At 34.8% G+C, this 24,471-nt stretch overlaps 1 protein-coding gene across 5 annotated transcripts in view; it reads right to left on the bottom strand.

Annotated features, from left to right (window-relative positions):
- The window catches only part of VWA3B (von Willebrand factor A domain containing 3B), a 74,070-nt gene that overhangs the window by 19,684 nt on the left and 29,915 nt on the right, over positions 1-24,471 (bottom strand). For 4 of the 5 annotated variants that reach the window (XM_040584795.1, XM_040584798.1, XM_040584797.1 and 1 more), the window contains 12 exons: positions 23,425-23,563; positions 21,925-22,056; positions 18,756-18,854; positions 16,948-17,130; positions 15,439-15,566; positions 13,801-13,979; positions 12,999-13,136; positions 11,802-11,841; positions 11,525-11,681; positions 6,971-7,089; positions 4,105-4,155; positions 1,689-1,905 (listed from right to left, as the gene is read on the bottom strand). In XM_040584795.1, coding sequence (XP_040440729.1) covers positions 1,689-1,905; positions 4,105-4,155; positions 6,971-7,089; positions 11,525-11,681; positions 11,802-11,841; positions 12,999-13,136; positions 13,801-13,979; positions 15,439-15,566; positions 16,948-17,130; positions 18,756-18,854; positions 21,925-22,056; positions 23,425-23,563 — 1,582 coding nt within the window. The remainder of the gene's footprint in view (positions 1-1,688; positions 1,906-4,104; positions 4,156-6,970; positions 7,090-11,524; positions 11,682-11,801; positions 11,842-12,998; positions 13,137-13,800; positions 13,980-15,438; positions 15,567-16,947; positions 17,131-18,755; positions 18,855-21,924; positions 22,057-23,424; positions 23,564-24,471) is intronic. The other variant, XM_040584796.1, reaches the window with a different exon arrangement.

Here is a 24,471-nt window from a genome sequence, read left to right as displayed (position 1 = left end):
ACAGTTGTAAAATCTAATTGTACATTTCCATTCATTGCTGAGAAGTCACAGTATAGATTTGTACTGTGCTTATTTGAGTTTCACTTAGCTTACCCCTTCAAAATGATGTATTTGTGTGTGTATATATACATTTGTATACATCTACATGCATATGTCAGGGCAAAAAAGAACTATTATGGTCATTTGATTATTTTTCCTACATAATACAAAGAAGAGGACTTTCCTCAGCATTCACTGCAACTAGGCCAACCACACCTTCAAGTTCAAAGAGTAGTTTCCCTCACTCAATGATATAAAACAACGAACAAGGAAATGAATATATTAATATATCAGCTTTACGATTAATTTTCAGTTTGTTTTTACTTATTTTCCATTAGAACTTAGAGGTCTGAGAAAATATTTTCTCTCTTGTTAATTTCCTGGAAAGCTTAATTTAATATTATCATAGCACTACTCTACCTAGACTGCCGCTCTCTAGAGGCAGCAGCAGTCCCAGTGAGGTATTGTTTGCTGAAGCTTTTAGATGAAAAAAAAATGAAAACAAATAAGAGAAATGGCTTGGTTTTTTTCAGAGGGAAGTACTTTGAATTTCAAAGCATCAATAGTGTATACAGAAACCTTTCTATTGGGGAAGATTCAATCGCTTCTAAAAACTTAAAAGTCTGTTTATCATTTCCCTCAGAATTCACACTCATATCCTGACAGTAAAACCATTAAGGTAGAATCAATTCATTTTCAAGAATGTTCTGAAAGAGCAAAAATAATAATAGGAGAATACATCATTGTGACCTAAGGTATGTTTTCTAACCGTATATATCACCACAGAAAAAGCTAAAATGAAAAAGTATATTCTCTCTCCCAATAGGACAGCCTAAAATAACTTCTTAGCCTTATTTTTATACTTATTGCTTCACATATTTCTGTATGTGTTTCATTTAATCTTTCAATAGTAATCCAAGTAAAATCAAAATTTCATCTGAGGGATTATATTGATCAAAAATCAGCAACTTCAATCACAGTATCAGAGTGGCTAGACTGCTTTCTGCTAATCTATTAATGGTGTAGAGAGAGCACTCTGGCTCTCCAGAAGTAGGTATCTATTTCAGAATGAGCTCCAGATGCCACTGATGCCATTCAACACTGTGAGATTAGTCATCAGTTCATGTATGCCTACATTTTATGGCCAGCTAAATTTTAGGGTCTGAATATGAAGCTGAATCCAACCTCTTCATCTTTTCTCTTACAAGAAAGATACCACAGAAAATTACAGTGAATTACTCCAATATTGCAAGACCTTTTAGTCCCATTTATCAGATATTAACCCAACCACAAATCTTATGTCATAATTGCCTTTAATGTATCTCTTCTTTCTCTTCTTTCGTATATACCTCTGCTGTCAGTGCAGAGGAGATAAAGACACTTTGCTCAAATTGTTTCTGAGACGCGGCTCAATTTCTGTGTTTCTCTCATCTTCAAAACTTCTGCTTCCCCAGTACTTAAAAAAAATCATTGAAGGCTTGCTCTCTTTTTAACTACCTTCTTTCCTCTATCCATTTGTATCACGCTAATTTAGCATCACACTAAATGCCTACTTTATGATGGTAGGTAACATGCCATACTATAATCATAGAACAAAATTATTCCAGAAGCACATACTGAAGAGAAAAAAATCCCTTCCAATCTATTACCTTTTTGTTGTTCATGTGTGATTCTGAGCTTTTCTCAGTTTCCTTTTTGACAGCTTCCTGAAGATCGGAGGCTTGTTGTATATATTTTAATGCTGCCAGTATCTCATCTTCTAACAATACCACATCTTCATAGGAAATTGGCCATCCCAAATTCTCTAAAGCCTCCAGCAAAGCTTTTTTATGCTGCATATATTGGACTGGCCCATCCTCCTTAAATCTTAAAAAAATAAAATACAATTTAAAAGATTTGTGATTACAAGTAGGAAAAATTTTAATTTTAGCAGTATTTTACAAACAGAATCCCTAAGCACAAAGGCAGAAAAAAAAATCAGCTTCACCCAGTCTATCTTCTTGTGTTTCATCCAGCTACTGTTGCGTTCAGTCAAACAATCACATCTGGCTTAACTGTATCTCAGAGAAAGAGACCTACATGGCAATTCACCTGGCTGGGTGTAGATGTTTGGTGCCAATTTAGAGGTCCTAGAATACGTAAGGTGTCGATAAGGAACTTGCAGATACAACTGAGAAATTGTGGAAATCCCTGGCCCTTCTGGAGCAGCAGCTAGGATGAAATGGCAAGCATCTAGACAACATAAAATGGCACCAGACACCTACTAATTGGCCTGATTTGCTACATCAGTCTTGTCTGGTCGCATAAAGAGATACTCTCCTGCTGTTTATTCCTCTGTCAGTCCTGCACTGCTCAATTTCACTCAGTGATCTGGACTTTACTCCCATCCATGGTTCAGATTATGTCAGTGTCCACTAGACTAGAGAGCCAATTTGAAGCTACACCCTGAAGGTACTTATAAACCAAAAGATGAATTAGATACAGTCATCTTGTCAATAAACAGAGACAAACTGAACCCTCCAAAATCCAGAACAGGTAGAATTCTTCACATGTCCAATTGGAAATAACATACTTCTTTTTAGTACTCAAAAAGTAGCTCTTTACAGGTCTTCTGTACAGCTTTGCCAACATTAAAAAACAACCATGAAACCTAGAACGGGGGAAGAGTATTTAAGTGTCTGTCTAACCAACACATACAACTACGGTGATGTCTACCATCTTGCTCTACTCTTTGTCACTGCTTATCTCTCTACTCCTCTAGGAACTGCTTTGTATTGAAATTAACATGAATGGTATAGTTATTTACCTAGATTTTGTTCTGTATTAACTGAATTCATTATTAATTTATAATCAGTGTCAAGTTAACTTATCTCCTGAGTTGGATCTCTCAACCATTTTGAACACAAGCACAATATTACCAATTCTCTAGTAAATTTGAATCTCCCTAGTAGCTGAGATAACATTTTAACACACACTGATGAACCAGAAAGCTCCTCAACCAATTGTTTCAGGACCCCTGTGACCAAGTTAGCAGACTTTGTTTATTACTGTCTCCTTCCAGATCACCAGTTTTGAAAGTATGTTGTCATCTTTTTGTAATACATGAACATGACCAAACAAATTTTAAATTTATAAGAGAAATAGATCAAATATTTCCATTTCTATGCATCAATATTAAAAAAGTTAATATGACCCTCTAGCAACAGACTGTACAATTGCTGGGACTTTTTTTTCATTATATACATAATAGGTCATATGTTACCAACAATAAAATATTTTGGATACCACCCTGTCAATTTTCTATACTCTAAAACTCATTGTTTCTCAACAGACATCTATTTCCTTCTTTTTAATTATACGCTGTTCTTTTGTTCAACAGCCTTCACTTCCTTTCTGCACCAGAACTGGGTTTTAGTTCTCCTTATCAATGATAGAACTGTATATTTTTTGCTCATTAGCTTAAGTCTTCTTAAAAGCATTCTAGTTTTCATGCCCATTTTACTGCCTAGGAATATTTCATGCTCATTCACTTTTCATTAATTGATCTTCACTTTATTCTCTGAAGTAAACAGATGCTAACTTCACTGATGTCAGTCCTGTCTATACAGTCACTAGTTTTCTAAATCAATATACAGAAATAAGCTAGTTAAAGCAGTACAAATTTCCAGTGTGATACACAGTTCCAGCACATGCTGTAGCGGTGTTTATTATACCTTTACAGACCAGCCACTGAAGTGCTTTTTACTGGATGCGAGATTTACCTTGATGCCAAAGGTAACAGCATGCTGCCCCCCGCCCCAGCCCTGCCACTTGACACTGGTTAAGAATAGAGCAGCACCACAGAAATGGAATGCAAGTCCTTTCCTTTAGAAAAAAATGAGCACTGCAGGAAGGATGTCCAGATTTTAATATTGCTCTGTATCACATATATATTTTTGAAAGCTGGGTATAGTTATGAAATATTTGAAAATAAAACCAGTTTGTTGAAATAGTGATTAAAAAGTATCAAATATTTATGACCAGCCTTTCAGAGGTAAGTAGGAAAACCAAAAGGTGATAGCTTACTTGTCCTTTTCCTCCTGAGATAGTGCTCTCCAAATCACTAGGTTTAGGCGCCTATTAAAGAAAGCAAAGCAGTTTTTGAGGGCATACAGTTCCTTGTGCATCTGATCATCTCAAAACTACCAAATAAACACTGTTTCTGAAGATAACTGCACTGATTTGTATTCCAAGAGCACTGTATCATCAGATTGTGTCCTTATCATTCAGCTATGAAATTATCAACTGCAAGAGTAGATGGAAAAACAGCATCCTCCATCAAGTAGCAGCATGACTGTTTCAGGGTCATAGAAGGATTAATGGCAATCACTGCTGCTTCCTGCCAGGATTTTCTATGGATGGTTCCCTTCAGCACCAGCAAGCTAAATCAAATAACAACACTGATTAAATGCCAGTGAGATAAGCATAGTTTCTCCAATTAAACAGTTTCAGAAAACTGTAGCCTGAAGACACATGGAGAGCACTGCTAATTTTTTTTTTTTTTTTTCTGCTATGATAACCCCTCAGTTGTACCATTCAGGTTTCTACTTCATTAAACTCTGGCTATGAAGAAAAACTATTGTCAGGAAAACAGATTATCTCAAAGTAATGCAGTTCTGAGATCTTTTAAAAGCACCACTAAACATTCTGCTTTTGCTTTTTCGACATCAATTATAAACTCTTATTAGGTATTCTAGCATAGAGTTGTCTCTAATAACATCTCAAACAATTAAGCCATCACTCAATTACTTCATTTCACACTATAGAAATAAACCTCTACCAATGATCCTAATCGGTGTAATTCTAGAAAAATTTCCAAACTTACTTTGGAAATAAAAGAACAAATTTATTGTTAGAAAAAATTCAGATTGTAACCATTAGACTTTTAACAGTCTTGCCAGATTTACTGCCACATGTGCAAAAAAGCCCATTAACACCAGATTTTTAATATGAATTTCTCGGTAATTCATTTTATCTACTAGAAACCAAATCCCAGCATTTTTAGAATGTAAATTACTTCGTTCATTATAATCTGCAGTCTCAGCATGCTCCAATGCCTATTTCATACTCCTAAATGTGCACACTCGTAACTAACTCAGTTGTAAAAGCTTCTGGCTATACAAGATCATACACAGTTTGAATCTTCCAGCATTTTTCTCCTTCAGTACTGGATACTCTTTTTCTCAGAGCACAAAATTTCTGCCCTCACTACTTTTCTCCCTCTAAATCTGATGCTAAGGTCAATTGACATGTGGGGAAGCTATTGTCATGCTTGTTTCTGTTCTTGAAACCTGCATGCCTTGATGTATTGTCTCATCTATAGGTGTCAGAATAAATTTGTGACTAGTCACTATTCACAAAGCTGAACTGCAGCCTTTGCAAATTCAATTTACTGGAAAAGCATTGTGGCATTTAGAACAAAATAAAGTTGACTGGGTTTTCTATCACATGTAGAGGAAAAGCAATGAGAACTACTTTTTACACTGTCAAGTGTAAGGATCTTCAGGCAGATCACTCTTCTATATACCTTTTTCACAGAAGTTGGGGGCTCCATCTTACTATTGTAAATACACTGATTCATTGACCTCTATGGGCAAACGTAAGTAAACAGTAGTCCCAATCACCAAAGTTTTAGGGAGACTGAAAATGCTGTCAGTAGAAGACCATCAGAATTTAACCAGAAAGAAACTCTTCTTTCCCTCCAATAAATGTAAAATATTCAACAGTATGACACAGCAATGAAAAACTTGAAGTTTTATTCAGAAGTCATCATCAAAAATACATGACTTGAACCTTCTATCAAAACGATTGACAAGTCCAGATTTCTGAGTTCATCGTCAGCCTCATAAAAATAACATTGTCTCAGTGACACAACGCACAAAACCAATAGAATTTTATTCACTGGATTACATTAATATTAGACAAAGCAAGCAGCATTTGTAAATCATAATTCTTGATGTTTACTTCAAAAGATGGATACATTTAGAAATAGGAAATGGGAATGAAAAACAGAACTATTACATGCTTTAAAAAGAACTGGTATGATCACAGAGCTACAGAGGGGGAAAAAATTTAAAGGGCCTCAGTGGCATTAATCAAAAAACAAAGACTAAACACTTGACATCAAGGGTTTTGTGGTCATATAAAACAATTACATCTGTACATGTTATTAGAATACTTTCTGAAAAAGTTATTTATTAAAACAGTTCTAGTTGAAGGACTCTTAAGGTTACTGAACAACATTAGTAGTCAAATGATTGCATTACTTAAAAAAAATATGCAAATCTTAAATCAAGGAAAGAAATATCTTAGAGATTAAATAGCTTTGTCCTGTTTACTTCTGATGTGCTTTTACCAACATTTAATTAATAAGCACAACACATCTCTCTCAAGCAAAAAATAATTAAATTATCAATATCTTATAGGTGCCTCAGTTACATTCTTGCATCCATAGTTAAGTGCTAGGCAGCTGGCAGCAAAAAGCAGGCTACTAATTTAAAACTCAGTCTATGGATTTAGGAGCTTAACTGTAAGTTAAAAGTCTGGCTAGCACTGTTTAGGGGAGATTCCTCCCCAGGGATTATTGTTGTCAGGTTTATTCCAAGAAAGTAAAAGATTATTTTTTTTCTCATTGAAGAAATATGAATATAAAAAAATGTTACTTATTATCTCCTTTACCTGGTTTGGTTTTTTTTTCCTATGACCACCTTCTTTCATTCTGCTTTTTTTTTAAGCAAATAAACATTTCTCCTGCAGGTTGATGGTTGATTAAAGTGTGTCAATGTGCAGAATTACCAGTATTGAGTAAAGTGTGTGTGAGCAATTAGCCACTACATAAGAAAAATCTTAAATTAGACTGAAAACATGATAAATTTCTGATAAGTAGACTTGCCTTTCATAGGATTTAATTGCTTCTTCCAGCTTGTCTTTATAGGCATCAAGATTCACTGCCTGAGGATTAATTAGCTTGATCCGCTTCTTGTCATTGCTAACCTGGGCCAATGGTAACATCTATTACAAAATAAAAGACAAAGACTTCATTTATCACACAACTTTTCTTCCACCAGAGTAACTGAATGCCCATGAGTCCATGTCCAAGGATCAGAACAGCCAGAAGGAACACTGGAAGGCTGCAGAAAGAAAGATCTGAGAGCCCCAAAGTGTCAGAAGTAAGACTTATTTTCCAGCCTGTTAATAAAATCTTCTGAAATGAAACAATCCTTTTATGCAGAAATTGCAAATTAAGGTCGCTAACTACTAGTTGATTCTAACTAAATCAGTACTTTCAAACAACTCAAATAATAGAAGCGTAGGTCAGAAAGGAGACAAGCATGTCTAGAGCATGACGATCTTCCAGCTTGTGTTGCTTTAAAACAACACTCTCTTATACCTACTAGCATCTAATTCTAGCATACAGGTGTGATAGTTACTTATTTAAATTATATTTAGCTCTTATTCTAAAGGACGATATTGTCTAAAGAACTGGAGTGCTAAAGATGGAGAGAGACATTTTTCACTATCACATTGATCACCAAAAGGTAAACAAGGTTAGAGATTGCTCACTTAATTATAGTGAGTTTTATATAAATATAAATATTTACACTTATAATTGTTTAGTATGTATTTATACTTATATCGTTTTATTTATTTATTTGTTAAAATATTTATGAATATATAATATATATTTATATTAAGAAATTTGTATTTATATATAAATATAAATATAAATATAAATATAAAACTAGTCTTAATTAACCACAATAAGGCTTAGGAACCCAAACAGGTTGGTCAGATCAGCAACATCAATACCTTTCAAATCTCACAATACAGCATCTACATAATTCAACTTCATTATTAAACAGAAAGTCATACATTTACAAGTGGATATTCAAAAGCAGAGAAAAGGGTAGAAAAGAATGACAGAGAGGAGAAAAGATGCCTTCCCACCTCTCAGTCCAAAGTCTCACCATCCTTCAGCCTCTTAAATTACTCAGTAGTTTGTATAGGAAAAGGTATTTTATATATCAATACTCCGAAGATGATTAAAACCAGAAAAAAATCCAAGAAAGAAATGGAGAAGATGGAGAATGTTACTCTTCAACACATATGGTTAAGTGGGACGCTTCTCCAAGTACCTGTCTGAGATCAGGATATAGATGACAAAAAGACAGATGAGGTTCAATTAAAATATAACTAAAACTTCCTGTTGGGGGAATAAGGCCAGCAATCAGAAAAAAATCCAATAAAAAGACTCCTCTGAGAGCATTTGAACATTTTCCATTGATGTTTTATTTGTGTTTGTATCATCACAGCTAGCTGGATTCTGAATTACTGTTGCATGACCATTTTTCCAGGAGCAGCAGTGTGACTTTATATTCCTCTCTCTTTCTGAGGACATCTTCACTCTGATTAATAAATCTGTGTCACATCACTGGCAGACCACATCAAAGCTCCTAATATTAAATTCATCTTAAGATCATTTGGATGCTAAAGTTAATGGGAACATGTCAGTGAGGTATCTTGCCAGAGACAGATGATGTAAATCTCTGCACAGAACTGTGAGACATGAAATCTGGCTACCTGTCATTTCCAGGTGGAGTTTGAAAGCTGAAAGGCAAGGAGCTGAGAGCACCCTCTTCCAGTTCCGTACTGCCATGGTTGTCGTCTGCTCTGCTACTCAAATCAAGTTAATGAAAATTCAGCAGGGCTTCACCATGTAGAAGCCCTCTCTTACATTCCCTTACAAATTGCCAGAGTAGCTCTAAGTACAAACAGCATCATTTCAGAAATGAATATTTAATACAGTTTATAAACTGCTTTGAATAGAAAATGAGGGACAGAAACATAAACACATAATTACCGTACTGAAGAATAAAACCAGAATGGCATGTGTTCTTAGCGAATAGTAAGCTTGAAATATTATGCATACTTTGAAAGCAATGAAAACTGCTCATGAAGTCAAGTGAAATTTGACAGATTCAGCTGAAAGAAATCACAGGGAAGCTTTTTAGTGCCAAAATGTTTTGTCATTTTCTAAATTAAATACTTAAACTTTCATATCAAAATAATTCACTTGTTTCAAAATGGCTTTTCTTTCTAAACCAAAATTTTAAAGACAAAACCAAAGTACGATAGCCCTAGAAAAATCTTTATTTTAGACCACACAAAGATCTTTTTGTTGGCTGAATCTGAACTTGATTCTTTAGAGCAAAGCACTGAGTCAAAACACCATGACTTGCAAAGTTGTACTGAAGATGCCACAATCTGCAACAGATACTAACATGATTCTGTAGGGAAAGTTTGCTCCAGAACCATCATAGCTTAATTTAGACAAGCCCCCAAGCCATTTTATTTTTTTTTTCTAGATATGAATCTGAATGGTCGTTTAATGAATAAACCTCTTTGAAGTAACTCATGTGAAACTGACAGGTCACATAGAACTGAAAACAACAGGTCAGCCTCTTGTTAATGAACAGTTGTCATGGAAACCTTTTGCTTGCTGCATCTCCAAGGTGAGAAAACTGCTCATAGTTACTCCATCATCACTGCTAGCAAAGGCCAAAAATAAAAATTATACTATCCCCAGAAAAGCAAAGATCTCAGAAGGAAGAATGCAAAAATGTCTGTATATTTATTATCTTCAATGAAGTATTCTGAAGTACTAGAATAATCAAGATTCTTAATCAATTTTTAAATGTCTCCTATTCAAGCTATATGTCTAGGCTCAGAACCTGTTTTCTGCTTTTCCTTGATATGCTGGCATGAAGCTTGAGGGAGAGTGGGTTCCATAGCTCATAAATTCTACTGGTTCCACCTTGTGTGCAACCCCTGTCTTCGCTTTCCTTTCTATACTCTGCTTCAGATCCAGAAAAATCCATGTCTCTACACATCGAACAATAATTTTCCACTGCCTGAGAAACTGAGTGTCTCTATAGAATTAATTGAGATTAGCAGGTACGAAAAAGCAGTAAAAGTTAGGTATTGGTTTGTTTATACCCCTGAGTCTAAAGAAAGCCCACGGATCGCTGTTTGGATTCTATACAGCAGCTCTTCATTCTAGAGAACACAACTTAATTCAGCCCTAAAGTAGACTACCATAAGCTCCCATAAACTGTCATTAAAAATTACCTACACATAGCACTTGCTGAATCATAGTTTTGACTGTTTTCAAAGACCACTGTTTTACAGACTACTGCTTTTGTAAATACCAGTTCAAATGCGGCTCAGTATTGTCTGGAAAGGATTTGAAAGAGTCTTCTTTTAGAAACATGGAAGACAGACCTCTACTTAGTAGCTGTATTCAGAAGAACACGGGAAAAGAAATTACTGCTCAGGAATCAGATGTAAGAGTTATGTGAAAGTCAAAATGTCTTTTGTTTGACATATCATTTAGATTGTTTTGTACAGTTTTCTAATCATTGAACATGTAAATTTGTTGTACAAATGGCTATTTTACATCTACAATGTTAAAATATACATTTTTTGCTGCTTTTGATACAAAAAGCCACCTTTTTATTACATAGAAAAAGAAATCTCATACTTTAAAAAAATCCTTAAAGATCTTGGGTTTGACTTGGTTTTACTAAAACAGAGGATCTGTTTTTGCTTCCACAATCTCCACCCTATAGCAAAAATACCCATTCCTGAATTTAAAAACCAAACATAAAAACTTTAAAATGTACAAAAATGTACTTTACTTAGCCCTATAGCACATCCTATTACAACACCCTTGCTTAGTCCTTATTATTTAAACAGATGCTGTTTAGCTTTTTCTTTTAGTATTGCTTAAATAAACAGGTTTTATTAGTTAAAAAAACCCTACAATGTATTCATAGGACTTTCATAGGATGCATCACACAAGATGAATTAGAGCAATTGGCCACAAAATGGATTTCCTTTAAGGGGAACGGCAATCACAGCTTCGTGATACATAATTCATTGTGAATTTTGCACAATCCTATGATTGTCTACACCTATCAGAATCAAATTTTAATTACTGAATTCCAATATTTTTCAAAAGGTATTAGCAGACACATGTAAACCTTGAGAATGCACACATCCACAAACTGTGTACCGGCAGTTTTCCAAACGACTTTATGGACCTAAAACACACACTTCAGTGAACTAATATGTATCAGTAGATGCTATGGTGCTCAAGAAATTGCTGAACACCTGATGGCATACTGCCATCAACTGGTAACTGTGAAAGAAAAATATATAGCTCTAAAACTTAAGGGTAAAGTCTGCAATACTATTAACTATCAGTTTTATTTTCTTACTGAAACGTGTATGTACATTCAGATATGCATTATGCATTTAGTGCACGTCAGCCATCTACAATGAACACTAGAAAATGCAGTTATGACATTTATAGAAATAAATTAAAAATCCTTTTGAAAACAGTACCAAGTTTTATGTTTGCTTTCAGACATTGTAAGAGTTTTACCTCATCAAATACTTTAGAAACCACATGCTTGTCCAGAACTGGGATGTATTTGGTATCATGAGGGACAGCTGTAGGAGCTAAGGCATCCATGATGGTGAGTCGCCTAGCAACCAAGCCATGGGTCTTTAACCAAAGAGCAGAAGAGATATCTAGAGAACTAGAAGAAAGAGACTGTAAGAGGTAGCTCAAGGTAGAAATACATTTGGGAAGTTTAAAATGACCAAAGAAAAACATAAACTATAATTTCTGTGATGTATCTATGTATGCACACACATACCTTTTAGATGTCCTTTTCACAGCTTCCCCCTTTTTCAAATCTAAGATAAAACATGTGCATTTTATTATCTCACAGGTTTTGTGCATGCAAAAATTTACATAAACAAGCTGACAAATGATAGCATCATTTTTTTATTTGAGCCTATTATAGTGTCACAAAGATATCACAAAATAGACAATAACGTGTATTTCATTTGCTAAATTAATCAATAAGAATTAAGTTTCCTGCTTTTCTTGGTGCTTGATCAATAGTAACAGTGTTACTACATACCTCACAAGACCTAATTAATCAACGAGTAAATTCATAAAATAGGTGGGGAATAAATGAATTAATAATAAAAAAAGAACTTTGTATGTATTTATTTCTTATAACCCAAAAAGAAAGATTAACCAATTTATTCCCCAAATCAAGATGTAACATCAAATACTGTCACTAATGAGATGGACAGGGGTGGCTAATCACCGAAAGGTATATCGCTATGAAAATCTGTATAAAAGGTATATAAAAACTCAAAATAAGATGTTGAAATGTAAAAAAGTAAAACATCTTTAAGTAGCATAGGTGAGGTTTTAGAACAACTTAGAGGACCATCATAAAGTTCAGAGTTGCATGAATTACTGAGAAATGGATGTATATCCAAGCCCCGCTGGAAATATTTTTGTCTCTACAGAAGCATCTGTCCCAGAGAGCATGTTTTTTGCAAGTCTAAGCATATTAATAAAGTGCAACCTCCTTTTACATTGGTACCACAGAATTAGAACCACCACTCTCAGCTTTAACCTCAACATTGAACATAACTACAAATTACTGTATCACAACAACAATCTATTAATTAGAATAAGATTCCCAAGCTCTATTTATTCTGTTGATAAGAAGCAACTGTGATACCCTTTCAGCAGTCTAAGGCATAGCTGTATCACAGCTGCCACATACTGTGGACATACATGGATATAACTAAGCTGTTGTAAACTGTTTGAGCACTGGCAGGAGTCTGGCCACAGCTGTAAGGATTGTTTACAATCACCTTGTTACAATTACCCTCCCACATGTCCAGCTCTCTGCGACTGTCCTGTGCTCCAGTCCTTTGTAATGCAGGTCTGCTCAGTTTTGCCTCAAATGAGGCACCGTTCATTACAAATGCAGTAGGAGAAATGTTATCGTCTGCCCCACCCAGAGTTTCTGGTTCTGTCCACTTGCCTTTGAAAGTGGTTGTGCATGTCACACACTTTTTGTCAGAAAAACTCTTTTTTTCAGGAGATATTCCTTCCTCTGGTCTTTCTTCCCTGGATTTCACACTATGGCTCAGGATTCGCAGCAGACTTGTCTTTGTTTGCTCTGTAGGTGTTGAAAGGAAAAGAAAGGAAGAGCTAACTTACTGCTCAAGCACATGCCTGGGATTTTTGAGTTCTCCTTTGGTATCCAGTCTGAATTTTTAAGTGACTGCCTACACAAGACCTCAAACACAAAATTACTTCAGCACTAATTTGCACTTTGTACTTTCCCAGGGATGAAGACTTCTTTTACATCAGCTGGGTAAACTTGGTTTCAGACTGCATCCAAAGGATGCTTCAAAACGTAGTGTTACAGCTGTAGTAAGGAGAAATATTAGTGTAAGTAATGCTGTAATTAGTGAAGCATAGGTCAGGGCTTCTTCTTGCCAATGATGTACTTGTTTGGAATCAAAAGAGATACAGGTTTAATTTCTACTGTTAAAAAAATGTTTACAGAGATTTCAAAACATTGTCAAAGTGGTTATAATTTCATTGCAGGGCCTGTGATGCAGCATAAACAAGCAGACATTTGTCTGTTTGGGCCAAATGAGTAAGACAGCTGAAAACTAAAAAATTAAGAGAAGGCAGAATTTCCAAAATATGATTATTTACATAATCAAAGGCTTTATTTGTTCCTACAGTGAAGGATGATTTTTGCTATTTTTCACATAATCTTTTCAAGTTAGTGAATAAATCCTGCTAACAACTACAGTTCGTTTTAGTCTTACCCGCATATAGTGATTTCTTCCTTCGGGCTGGACTGTCAGCAGTGGTTTGCCAGATTTGCTGATGTGGTGTCGATGCTGGCTCTTCTGAGGCACAGCATGGCCTACTGCTAAGAGTAGTACTAAGCTCTTCAACATGTTTGGTTACAGAAGACACAGTATGTGTCTGCTTGTGATTACTGCTTGTAAGTGACAAAAAAAAAAAAAAAGGAACAAGCAAGAAATTACTTCAAACATATAACACAGGTTTAAAAAATGCTGAAGTTTTCTGGTAACTTAAATACTCATTTCAAATGTTTCTAACAGTGCAAAATATTTTCTCTATTATCCTAGTCTGCATTTCAAAGGAGTTCAAAGGAAATTAAAACATTCTTTGTTTTTTAGACTATCTAAAAGTAATTTCTTAGTCTATTTGAAAGGTGTTAATTACTTCTAAGGCAACACCCTCATATATTTTTAATAAGGTCAGAATATTCTGTAATAGCCACTTTGAATCCTGGGGGGAAAGCATAAACCTATCATCAGCAATGAAAATAACTCTCTTTCACACACACACATATATATGCACACACACACACACACACACACACCCCTATGTCCCAGCATTAGTCAAAAATGAAATATGCAAATTCTGAAATAACATTTATCTACACATTTATACTGGACATCTGACCTGTCCTTCCACACATGTGAAATCATTCCACAGCACTCTCCACTTATAATTTGTTTTACTTCATTTGCCTTTATTATAACTTACTGGGTTTGATAGTTTTCTGTCTTAAAAATCTGACATTTTTTTAACTTACTTTTTTGCTTTTGTACTGTTACATCACATACAAGTAAGGCACCAGGGCAAGCTATTTTTTTATTAAGGTTGTGCTGTAGACATTACAAGTGATTTCATGTTTGAAGCAAGGTCTGTGCTCCCCAAACAGAAATTCAGTATCATCAGACATGCAGAAAACTTTTGCACAGTGGCTCAGGAGCCTGCTCTCAGTATGCTGTAGAAGGACCTATTTTTGAACAGTCATTCTTGCACCATTAAATTTTCAGCGTGTTTTTCAACTGATGCTGAACATGAAACCAGTTTTAATGATGAGATTACTTATCTTCTGATACAAAGCAAGGATAAATATAGCATAAACATACAGACACACACTGTAAAATAAAAAATGTGAAAAGAAGTTGAATTTCATTCATGGTGCTTGCTATCTTTTAAACACATAAGTTTGTATGTAATTTATCTTTTAATTGGCATTTTGCAGAGTGGCTATTTAGTCATGAAGTATCAAGCCAGCTCAACCCATAGGATAATAATTCTTTGTGAATTCTCTAGGTCAGAGAGAGCAACTTTACCATGTGCTGGAGACAGCAAAAATATTTCAACGTCTTTGCTTCAGTTATTCCTAATAATTTGAGACTATTGGGATGTTTGAGTTAATTTTGTTTCAGGTATCACAGTATCAATGTATTTTTCCAGATTTTACTTTTCCATTACTGTAACTGTTTAAAACAAACAAACAAGCCTTTCTTTTTAAAAGAGGAGAATGTCAGAGGTTAAAAATGCCAGACAATGAAAAAGAAGAAATGTAACAGATGGCTCCTATCTCTTATTAACGTAATAGCACTATGAGGACATACTTATTCTCTGGATCATTTTCTCCTTTATAACGATCCACCATCAGACATTTGACATGAAGTGTCTTCACTTTCTCTAGGTCTCTTTCTCCTTGTTCAACCTCTCTTTTCAAAAGGTTTATGTCTTCATTCTAAGAAAAAGAAAATTAAATGTTTTATTACAATTATTCCTAAACATGTTTAATTTCTGAACTGAAACTATGCAAGCTCTGATAATAATTTTGAATAATGACTCAGTTAGGACAGCTGCAAAATTTTGTATACTTTTCAGGTAGTCTCTTGTGCTTGGCAATACGGCCTTTCAACTTATTCTTCCTTTTTAGGAAAAGGACAAGCATTCCTTAACAAGTCAGTTACCTCCTGAGATATGAACAGCCATATTTCTAAATAATGTAATGACAGCAATAGCTCCCCTCATTCTAGGCAAGCAAGCAAATAAATGAGTAAATAAAGAAAATACAAGACATGTACATTACAAGTGTTGTCCTGTCACTCTACAGATCACATCTGTATCACATACTGTTCCTGAAAAATGGGAGTGAAAACTATATTCTTCAAGTAAACATTGGAACTGACTTGTAATCATTTAGGCTACAGGAGGAAAGATTGCAACAATGATCCCTTTACAACTCCTACAGGACCAGGAGTTTGAGGATGGACAATATGGACTCTGGCCCTCATCTTTCCAGCATGTGCAGTGTCACACAGTCCTCATCAGCAGAATCACCGAAATTGCCCAGTATGCTCTCATATCTTTCAAAAGCTGCAGTATTATTTTCACATCTTTCTTCTAATTGTTGTCTTCAAAGTTCTAAATTTCCTGGTACTGTCTTATTCCTGGTTGTTCTCATTGTTCCACTACCACCATTTCTAAAATTTCTGGAACTAATTAACTGTTAACTTTAATTAAAAGCAAGAATATGCTTTAAATGGGTGCTCCTGTTACATCTATTCAGAAATTTCCTATTGGGGATTCTTAGATTGAGCTGCTTAGTCATACTTGATAGATCACTGCTATTGTAGTCATTTTACTCATTATAGATCTCTCCCCAGTGGCTGTTGTAGAGCAAACTTTTAGCAATCATTCATTCATCAAATCATTCAAATTCAGCTCTGCATTCTCTCATTTATTAACAAGATATAAACCATAGTTTCATTTTAAACAGTAACTTATTTCTGACACAGCAGAGATCAAGTGTGTTTCCTGCAGAGCTTAATTTGGCCTGTATGTTTTCTAGAATTTGGTTTTCAGGGGCTTTTTTTTTTTTTTTTTTTTTTTTTTTTTGCAACAGTAGCACTACAAATGTACTTCGCATGATGTTTGGACTTTTTTGTTGCGGTTTAATAAAATTTCATAAGAAAATAATGCCACACATTGCTTTCGCATCACTTCAGATCTGACTAGGATTAACCCTTTTTTAAAATAATCTATTGTAATATGAAATCACAATAATACAAGTCATGTGGTTCATTCAATAGCATGGAGAAACACATTTATTTTCAGATACTCACAACAATAAACTCTGCAGCATCAGGATCAGTTGAATAGATGTTGTAATAATGAAACCGTCCCTCTGTTTTAGTAGATAGTTCATACAAAAATTTATTAGCTTCTACATCACCACAATTGAAGGATACAGTATGGATGGGAATTTTACAACAAAGCTGAACTTGAGCCAAAATTATCGGGGGGGGCTGAAAATCAGAAAATGTATATTAAATATGTGGCATCCAGAAAAGTATTTAACAAAACATGGAGAATTTGTAAGAATTTAATCAGCCATACTGTTGCTTAGAGACATATAGATCAGTTAAAAGCATAAATTTTATATGGATTGCTATGTCATAAATTTATAAAATGAGCTAATTTAAAAGTGAATTTGAAACACATAACGCATTAAGGCACAGGATACTCTAATAAAATAAAATAAAATGTAAATTATAATCAGTATTCTGTTTCTGAAATCTTAAAGGAAATTAATAAAGGAAATTAAACTACTACATTGATGTTAAGTATCACTGGATGTAGATAACAATATTTTTGGATGTATATAACCGTTGCTATTTTTATTAAGCTAAATTAGTTCAATCAAAAGTTGACTCAAAACCATGAAAAAAAAAAAAAGAGGGTGAGTCAATAGGAAAGCTAGTGTTCCTCCTCCAATAAAGAAATAAAATTCAGGTGAAAAAGTAAAAGATCTACCGTCTAAAAATCTTCAACGATATTGTTGAAAGAAATTATTGACTCAGTTCTCTAATTTCTGGTAACATTTTGGTTATTCAGAACACTGTCATAAATCTTGATAAACAGCAATTTCTGTAATATAATTGTTTGTTGCACTTTAACAGTTAAAAGCAGTCTTCGCCATTTCCCCTTTTTCATCTAAGAAGTATAATAAAAATCATAAAATCCATTATTAATTAAGTAAAAAGAAATCAAGTATTCATTACTTTCTAACTTAACAAAAATATTAAAATTAAGAATCTGAAAGCCAAATTATTCTTTAACAAAATATTAATATCTGCTCCTACTTAGCAAAAGTGTGAAACAATGGAAATATTTTAATCAGTTGTAAATTGAGTTTTAATGAGTGATAACTAATAACACTTTTCTTTATCCAGACTCCAGACTGCTGCTACTCCAGAATTGCACCTACATGAGATCCAATTTAACTCAGCAGGATAAAAACTGAATCATACAGAGACCTAATGGAACAATATTAATGACAACATCTTTATATGAAAATAATGTAAATTAATAATTAGGTCCTTGCCCCTCAGACACGACATAACCTTTGTGTAAGTTCTGTAACAGACTGTAAGAAGGTACCTACTCATATATTTCATGTGTTCTTTGGGAGAAAACGTTTAACACAGATTTGTTTTTTTTATTTTGCTATCAATCATCTTTTCAGGTTTTCAAGCCATCACACAAGATTGCAGGGTTTTCAACCATACCATGGGACCATCATTATTTTTTGATTTTTAATTCATGTGATATTTGTACTAAGTTAGGGAGACATTTTGTTTAACACAAATCCTAACCTTGATACTAACATACAGCTTTAATGTTTAATCCATTACCAGATCCTTAAAACAACTCATGAGAAATATCATGAATTATCATACACCAAAGACTGGACTGTGGGCAAGGAGTTCTAATCCAAACCCCTTCACGAACAGCACATTTCTCAGATACAATTTTTCAATACGATGAGAACATCCAAGAGACTCAGCTCTGCAGGTATGATATTTGTCTCATACTTCAGCCTTCTGACACCACACTTACTGCATTTTCTGTTTTCTCATTTCAGAAATACCTGGTCAGGTCTCCCATCAGTCAAGAGATAAATAGCCTGAGTGTCAGTATCAGCAAGAGCAATCTGGAGAGCTTTGAGTGTATTTGTGGAACTTCCAACCTAAGAAACCAAAAGCAAAAAGAGAAAGAAACAGCTATAAATCATAACAGTACTTTGGCTCTGTTCTTAAATTCATAATAACAGCGTACATTTTCAAGTGATATTACAGAAATGAAATTAGTAATAAAATGGTGAAAATATTTATGTCAAATAGCTAGAAAAATCAAAGTGAGTGTCAAAGTAGCATAAATTGGTACCAAACTGGTATTCAGTGCTTATGCAAACACACATAAGCAAAATGCTGGCAACAGAAATATGAGCTGTAAAAGCAAAAGCAATCACAAAAAGAATATAAACAGACAGGAAGATGCAAGATAAAAGATACATTGTATTATATTTTCCCACTGCTCCTCCTGATTGCCAACTTATCGCGCTCTTTTGAAATATGTATTTTACTTAACCAAATAATTCAAAAGGTCTACAAAAGGGTTGCACAAGTTTATTTCTCAAAAACAGGTAAAGGACTTCATGGTTTTCTGAACAATATTTTTTCCAGACTATCTCCCATCTACCACCTTGGCACATCAAAGTAAATGTCTTTTTTTTTTTTTTTTTTTTTTTAGCACAAAATTTAGCTACAACAACAAAACATACACAGTAAAGCAATATTGTGGCCCTTAAAAATTCATGTTTGAGTAATACTATCACTTTTCCTGTTTCATTCACATACTTCGTGATCATGATCTGGTTTTTTTCTTCTTAAACTAAATGCAACTCTAAACTCACTGAAATGCATTTCATGGCTAAAAAATACAGTTCACATCTAAACTTCTACCTTTCAAACATTTGGTGTACAAAACCTTCCAAATTTAAGGGAAAGTAAGGTTTTATCAGAAAAGTAATTCCTCTAGTCTTAGTCTTAGTCTTTTAATGGGACCAAAGCAAAACCCCTGAAACTGAGACTGAAAATGAGACTGGTTTATGGAAAACAACTGAGCACTGCTCTGGAGGGTAGTGAGGATTGTAGTAGTGTAAGTGAGAAGAGACCCAGGATCCACATACATAAGGCATTAGAGAAGATAAATATAAATCACTAACATTGACCCATACATGCAAAAATAGGTTAAGATATAGCATTATTTCTTCAGTCCTATTAGTTGTGTTAAAACTTTTTCCAGTCCTTCCCTCCACACATAGAAAGGGCAAAGTAAATAAGGTGAAACAGAATAGAAAGTACACTCTCAGAGTGACTCTGTATGGCTGCACAAGATTGTATGGGGCTGACAACGAGAGCCCAGATACTTTATAATCCTATCTTTTAATTCACAAACAGTTCTTATCAGTGCACACTCATAAGAAACAACTAGCCTGAGCCACCTTCTTTGTATTAAATGTCTAATATTCCTAATGTTTTAGTAAGCATTATAAAAGTTTAGACACACATCACTCATTATTATATGTAAATTGGCAATCCTGGCTCTTTTCAATAATGGTATATGGGTTTGATCTGATTTGAAACAAAACAACTTCTACTTTATCATGGGAACATACTGTGGACACTGATGATGTGAAGGAAATAACTATGTACCCTCTACGGTAAGAACTGTTAATTTTAGATTTTTCAGTTGCTACTGTTACAAATGAACAGTTTTTTTCACTGTTTAAACAAAGTTAACATGTTTCAACTACATGGCATAATCATCCCTGAAATTTTAAATGTTATTACCTCTAAAGGATTTTTAAGGAACAGTTAGTTACTGTTTATAGCTCTGCTGCCTTATTCAATATCCTGGGACCAAAGAGTATAAAGTGAGATCAAAGGATCTACTCTGATTAATATTCTAGAGCAATCTTCTGTTCATTTCAAATTCACTGTAAAGCCAGCTTTCTCATCTCAGACTTACACCTGCACTGCTTTAAACAGACTAGAAGATCAGCAACAGATGACATCCCTGCAAAAAGGTATTGTTCTTGTACCACTCCCTGTACCATTTCAGATATCTAGATCTGAACTCAGAAGGAAGTTTATAATCAACAGTTCACTACTTCACGAATAATGATGAAAAAGGCCATTCCCAAATGCATATACAACATGGTATCAAATTACAGTAGTTCAAAGAATTATCAAACTCGCATGATGCTGTATCATATACATAGCTTACACAGAGCCCACTTTTCAAGTCTCAAGGCAGGCAGTAAAATTAAGGTTACTAACCTCAGTTAAAAGTATTCACCAACTACCCAGTGAGGCCATACTAATACTTTCTTTTTTCCGTGTGTGCACTAGTATTTTCAGAGAATACTAAGTTATTTACCTTGCTTTGTAGTCCCACAGTTATCATGTAGCTTCCCCGGTTCCCTCACCCCAGGAATTTCATAAGTCTAAGGAAAAGCTGTCATAATGCTGAGGAGTCTTATTATGTAAACATGTTTTTTGTTTTAGAAAACAACATGGGATATGTCTATACTGTTGCATAATCCTTTTTCTGTTCTGTGCTCATAACACTGCTGTCCACAATTGACACATGAATGGGTCCTAAAGCTGCTGACAGTTACAATCTGGTGGCTGATTGTGGCTGACATTTCTACTCTGTTTCAGGGAAAAAACCTCAGATTTTGGCCACTGTCAGAGAAAGAACGTTAGGTAGACAAACAGATGTTTGGTCTGAGCATGGTTGCTTCCATGTTCATATGAAGGCTAAAGTCAGCTGTCTATCTATGCACCACAAGGGATTAGAAATGTTCCTCCAGCTCACTGGCACCAGCTTCTTGTACCACTTCTGAGCCAGTGGCAGCCCTGTGCAAGACTGACAAATTTAGTCACAAGGTGTGAGCGCTGTCATGGTTCCTACAGAAATCAAATGGGCCAATGTTTGCATTGTGGCTACTAAACATAGCAGGCTGCAAGTTGAATTAATATCATCTTATAAACAGGTCCACAGTTAAAGGATTATTATAACTGACATAATGTGTTGTACTTAGATCTACTAAACTCTATACATCATGTATATTTTCAGCTTACTCAAGTCAAATACTTAGTCAATCCACAAATACCCCAGCCATATAGGAAGAGAAGACACAAATATACCTTTGTACAAACACGCTTTATGATAATTATCTGCCATGTTACCTCAAGCCCTTTTATCCAAAGCCAAGCATCTTGCAAACTTTCCTCATTAACTTCAGCAAGCTTCTCTCGCCACGCCACTGCTTGGGCACTAAATTTCACAAAGTTAAACCTCTTTTTGTGTCTCAATTGTTCCTGCAAGAGACAGCATTTGAATTTTACTCAATGTTAAAAGAAACAATACTTGTATCCTGAAATACTGACTAGTAGAAGTTGTTTTAATTAATATATAGTTGATTATATGGTTACAATAAATTATGGTAATATTCATTTATGGCATACAGAGAGACATACAGAGACAGAGACAATTATTGCCTGCAATTATTAAGATTACTTGAACTTCCCAATGTAAATCTCCATTTATTTGTATTTCTCAAACTACTTGAACAGCAGATGTCTAGGAGTGCAAGAAAGAGAGATGGTGTAAGAAAGAGATTATGACTGCTTATGAAAGAAAACTGCAACCAGAAACAAAGACATCATTTAGAGGAGGAGAACAACAATCAAATGTAGAGCACTGGCAAGGGGAACTAGCACAACAAGAGAGAACTAAGAATTTGCTGAAGTTGCTTTTGGACAGAAGTCATAAGGAGAGCAAGATCTGTGCAAGCTAGTACAAACCTTTAGAGCCTCCCTTACATCACCTTTTTTGTGCAGCTGCCTGTGAAACCTTCCTGCACAGTATCTAATGATTTTCTTGTGTTGATCTGCCTAGAGGACCACATCATACTATATCCTATCACTTATGCACTTAGCTCAAAACCCTCTCTGTTATTAGACTTAGATTTTCTAGCCCTACTAATGATTGCCATCAATGCCAGACTGATGGAATTTTATTTGTCAGTTATTCCTCTCAGGTCTAAAAAAGTTAAGATTTAGCATGTTTTAACAGTGCCTCTTTCTTTCAAATTAGGTGACATCATTGTAGATTTCTAAAACAGGTGAGACAAATCTTGTCTTAGGTGTGTCTCCCAGTACTTAATGCTTTTGCGGTACTTCTGCACTTTGCAAGTCCCTTTGCAAAGTTCCACTGTAAGATACAAGCAAGTTCAAAACATTCTGCACCCTCCACTGTAAAAGTATGAAAGTGAATCTAGAACACATATTACAAAACACAACATGCCAGTGGAATTGGATGACACTGCTTTAAAAATAAAAATGAAAATGCTAAAAGGTGTTCCATTGCATAGTTTTTTGGGTTGGGGTGGGGTTTTTTTTGCCCCCCCCCCCCCCCCTTTTTTTTTGAGAGAGGGAAAGAACTACTTAAGCCTTTTTAATTTTCAACATTTTCTCCAGATTTTTTTTTCAAATCTTAGTAGAAATGAGGAAAAAATACAAATTTCAACTGAAAAATCAGCACACCAAGAAAACTAAAAATATTTTAATAAGCTGCTATTAAAAAAATAATTAATTTGTTTTAAAATATTGGGGTAACAAGTATCCAGAAAAAATCAGCCTACTCTAAAATGCTCCTTAGTCTACAGCATCATCACTTTCTCATACCTGTATGAGCTGAAATATTTTCTCCTTTACCAGTGGCAGCTTGTTCTTCATAGACTGGGATGTATCAATAAGAATATAGACATCATCTTCAAACACATTCCCAAAGAGCCCTCTGCTGCTTTGTTGAAGCCACTTAATCCTGGGGGAGGAAAAAAAAAAATCAAAACCTAGTCTGTAAGATCTTTGGAGCTTTGCATATCAGAATCTAAGAGGAAGGATCTTTTTATCACTGCTGTACTTCTTATTCTCTTTCCCTAAGCACCTGTTGCTACTCGCTGCCAGAAGCAGTACATCGGCCTTGCTGAAACAATCGTCTGTCACTACATAATAGCACAAGGCATTTTTATTTTTCTAATTTTAATAGGAGTCTGGAGACAGACAAAACAGACAAAGCAATACAGCACCTTTATAAAGTCAATTATCAGGTAGTTTGAGCTGGGAAATCCCATGTGGAAGTAACTATAACTACTGCCCCTGAAACTGTTCACCAGACTGAACTCTGGAAATCATTTAAGCGTATGCTATTATGCCTCCCTTTTCAGGAAAACACTGGAGAACCTATTCTGCAAGGAACTTGAGCACTTTGAAAAGCCTTAATATAACACAGATGCTTCAAAGCTTTGCTGACCTTGAGTTTTAAATACAGACTTAGTTTTACATTTTAAACAGGACTGAAGTATGCCTGCCAGTTAAATACGTGCATGCATACTGCTGTGTACAAGAACATTTACTCAGTAATGGCTGCAGCAGTTCCAAATCTGATTTCCCTTGAGAGTCATAAACTACTTGTCTACTCTGAAACAGAGACATTTAACAGACAGAATATAATGGCCCCGAGGAAAATACTACTCATCTCCACAGAAGTTTAAAAAATGTATCATGGAAAAAGGATCCTATTATATTTGCTGCTGATAGCTATTTTGCCATTAGTTATTTCCCCCAAAGTGTCCACAGAAGTTTAAAAAATGGTATCATGGAAAAAGGATCCTATTATATTTGCTGCTGATAGCTATTTTGCCATTAGTTATTTCCCCCAAAGTGTTTCAT

Source organism: Falco naumanni, chromosome 2, assembly GCF_017639655.2.
Source record: "Falco naumanni isolate bFalNau1 chromosome 2, bFalNau1.pat, whole genome shotgun sequence".
Lineage (NCBI taxonomy): Eukaryota > Metazoa > Chordata > Aves > Falconiformes > Falconidae > Falco > Falco naumanni.
The sequence above is the reverse complement of the archived record's forward strand: the minus strand, read 5'-3'. Positions and strand labels throughout refer to the sequence as shown.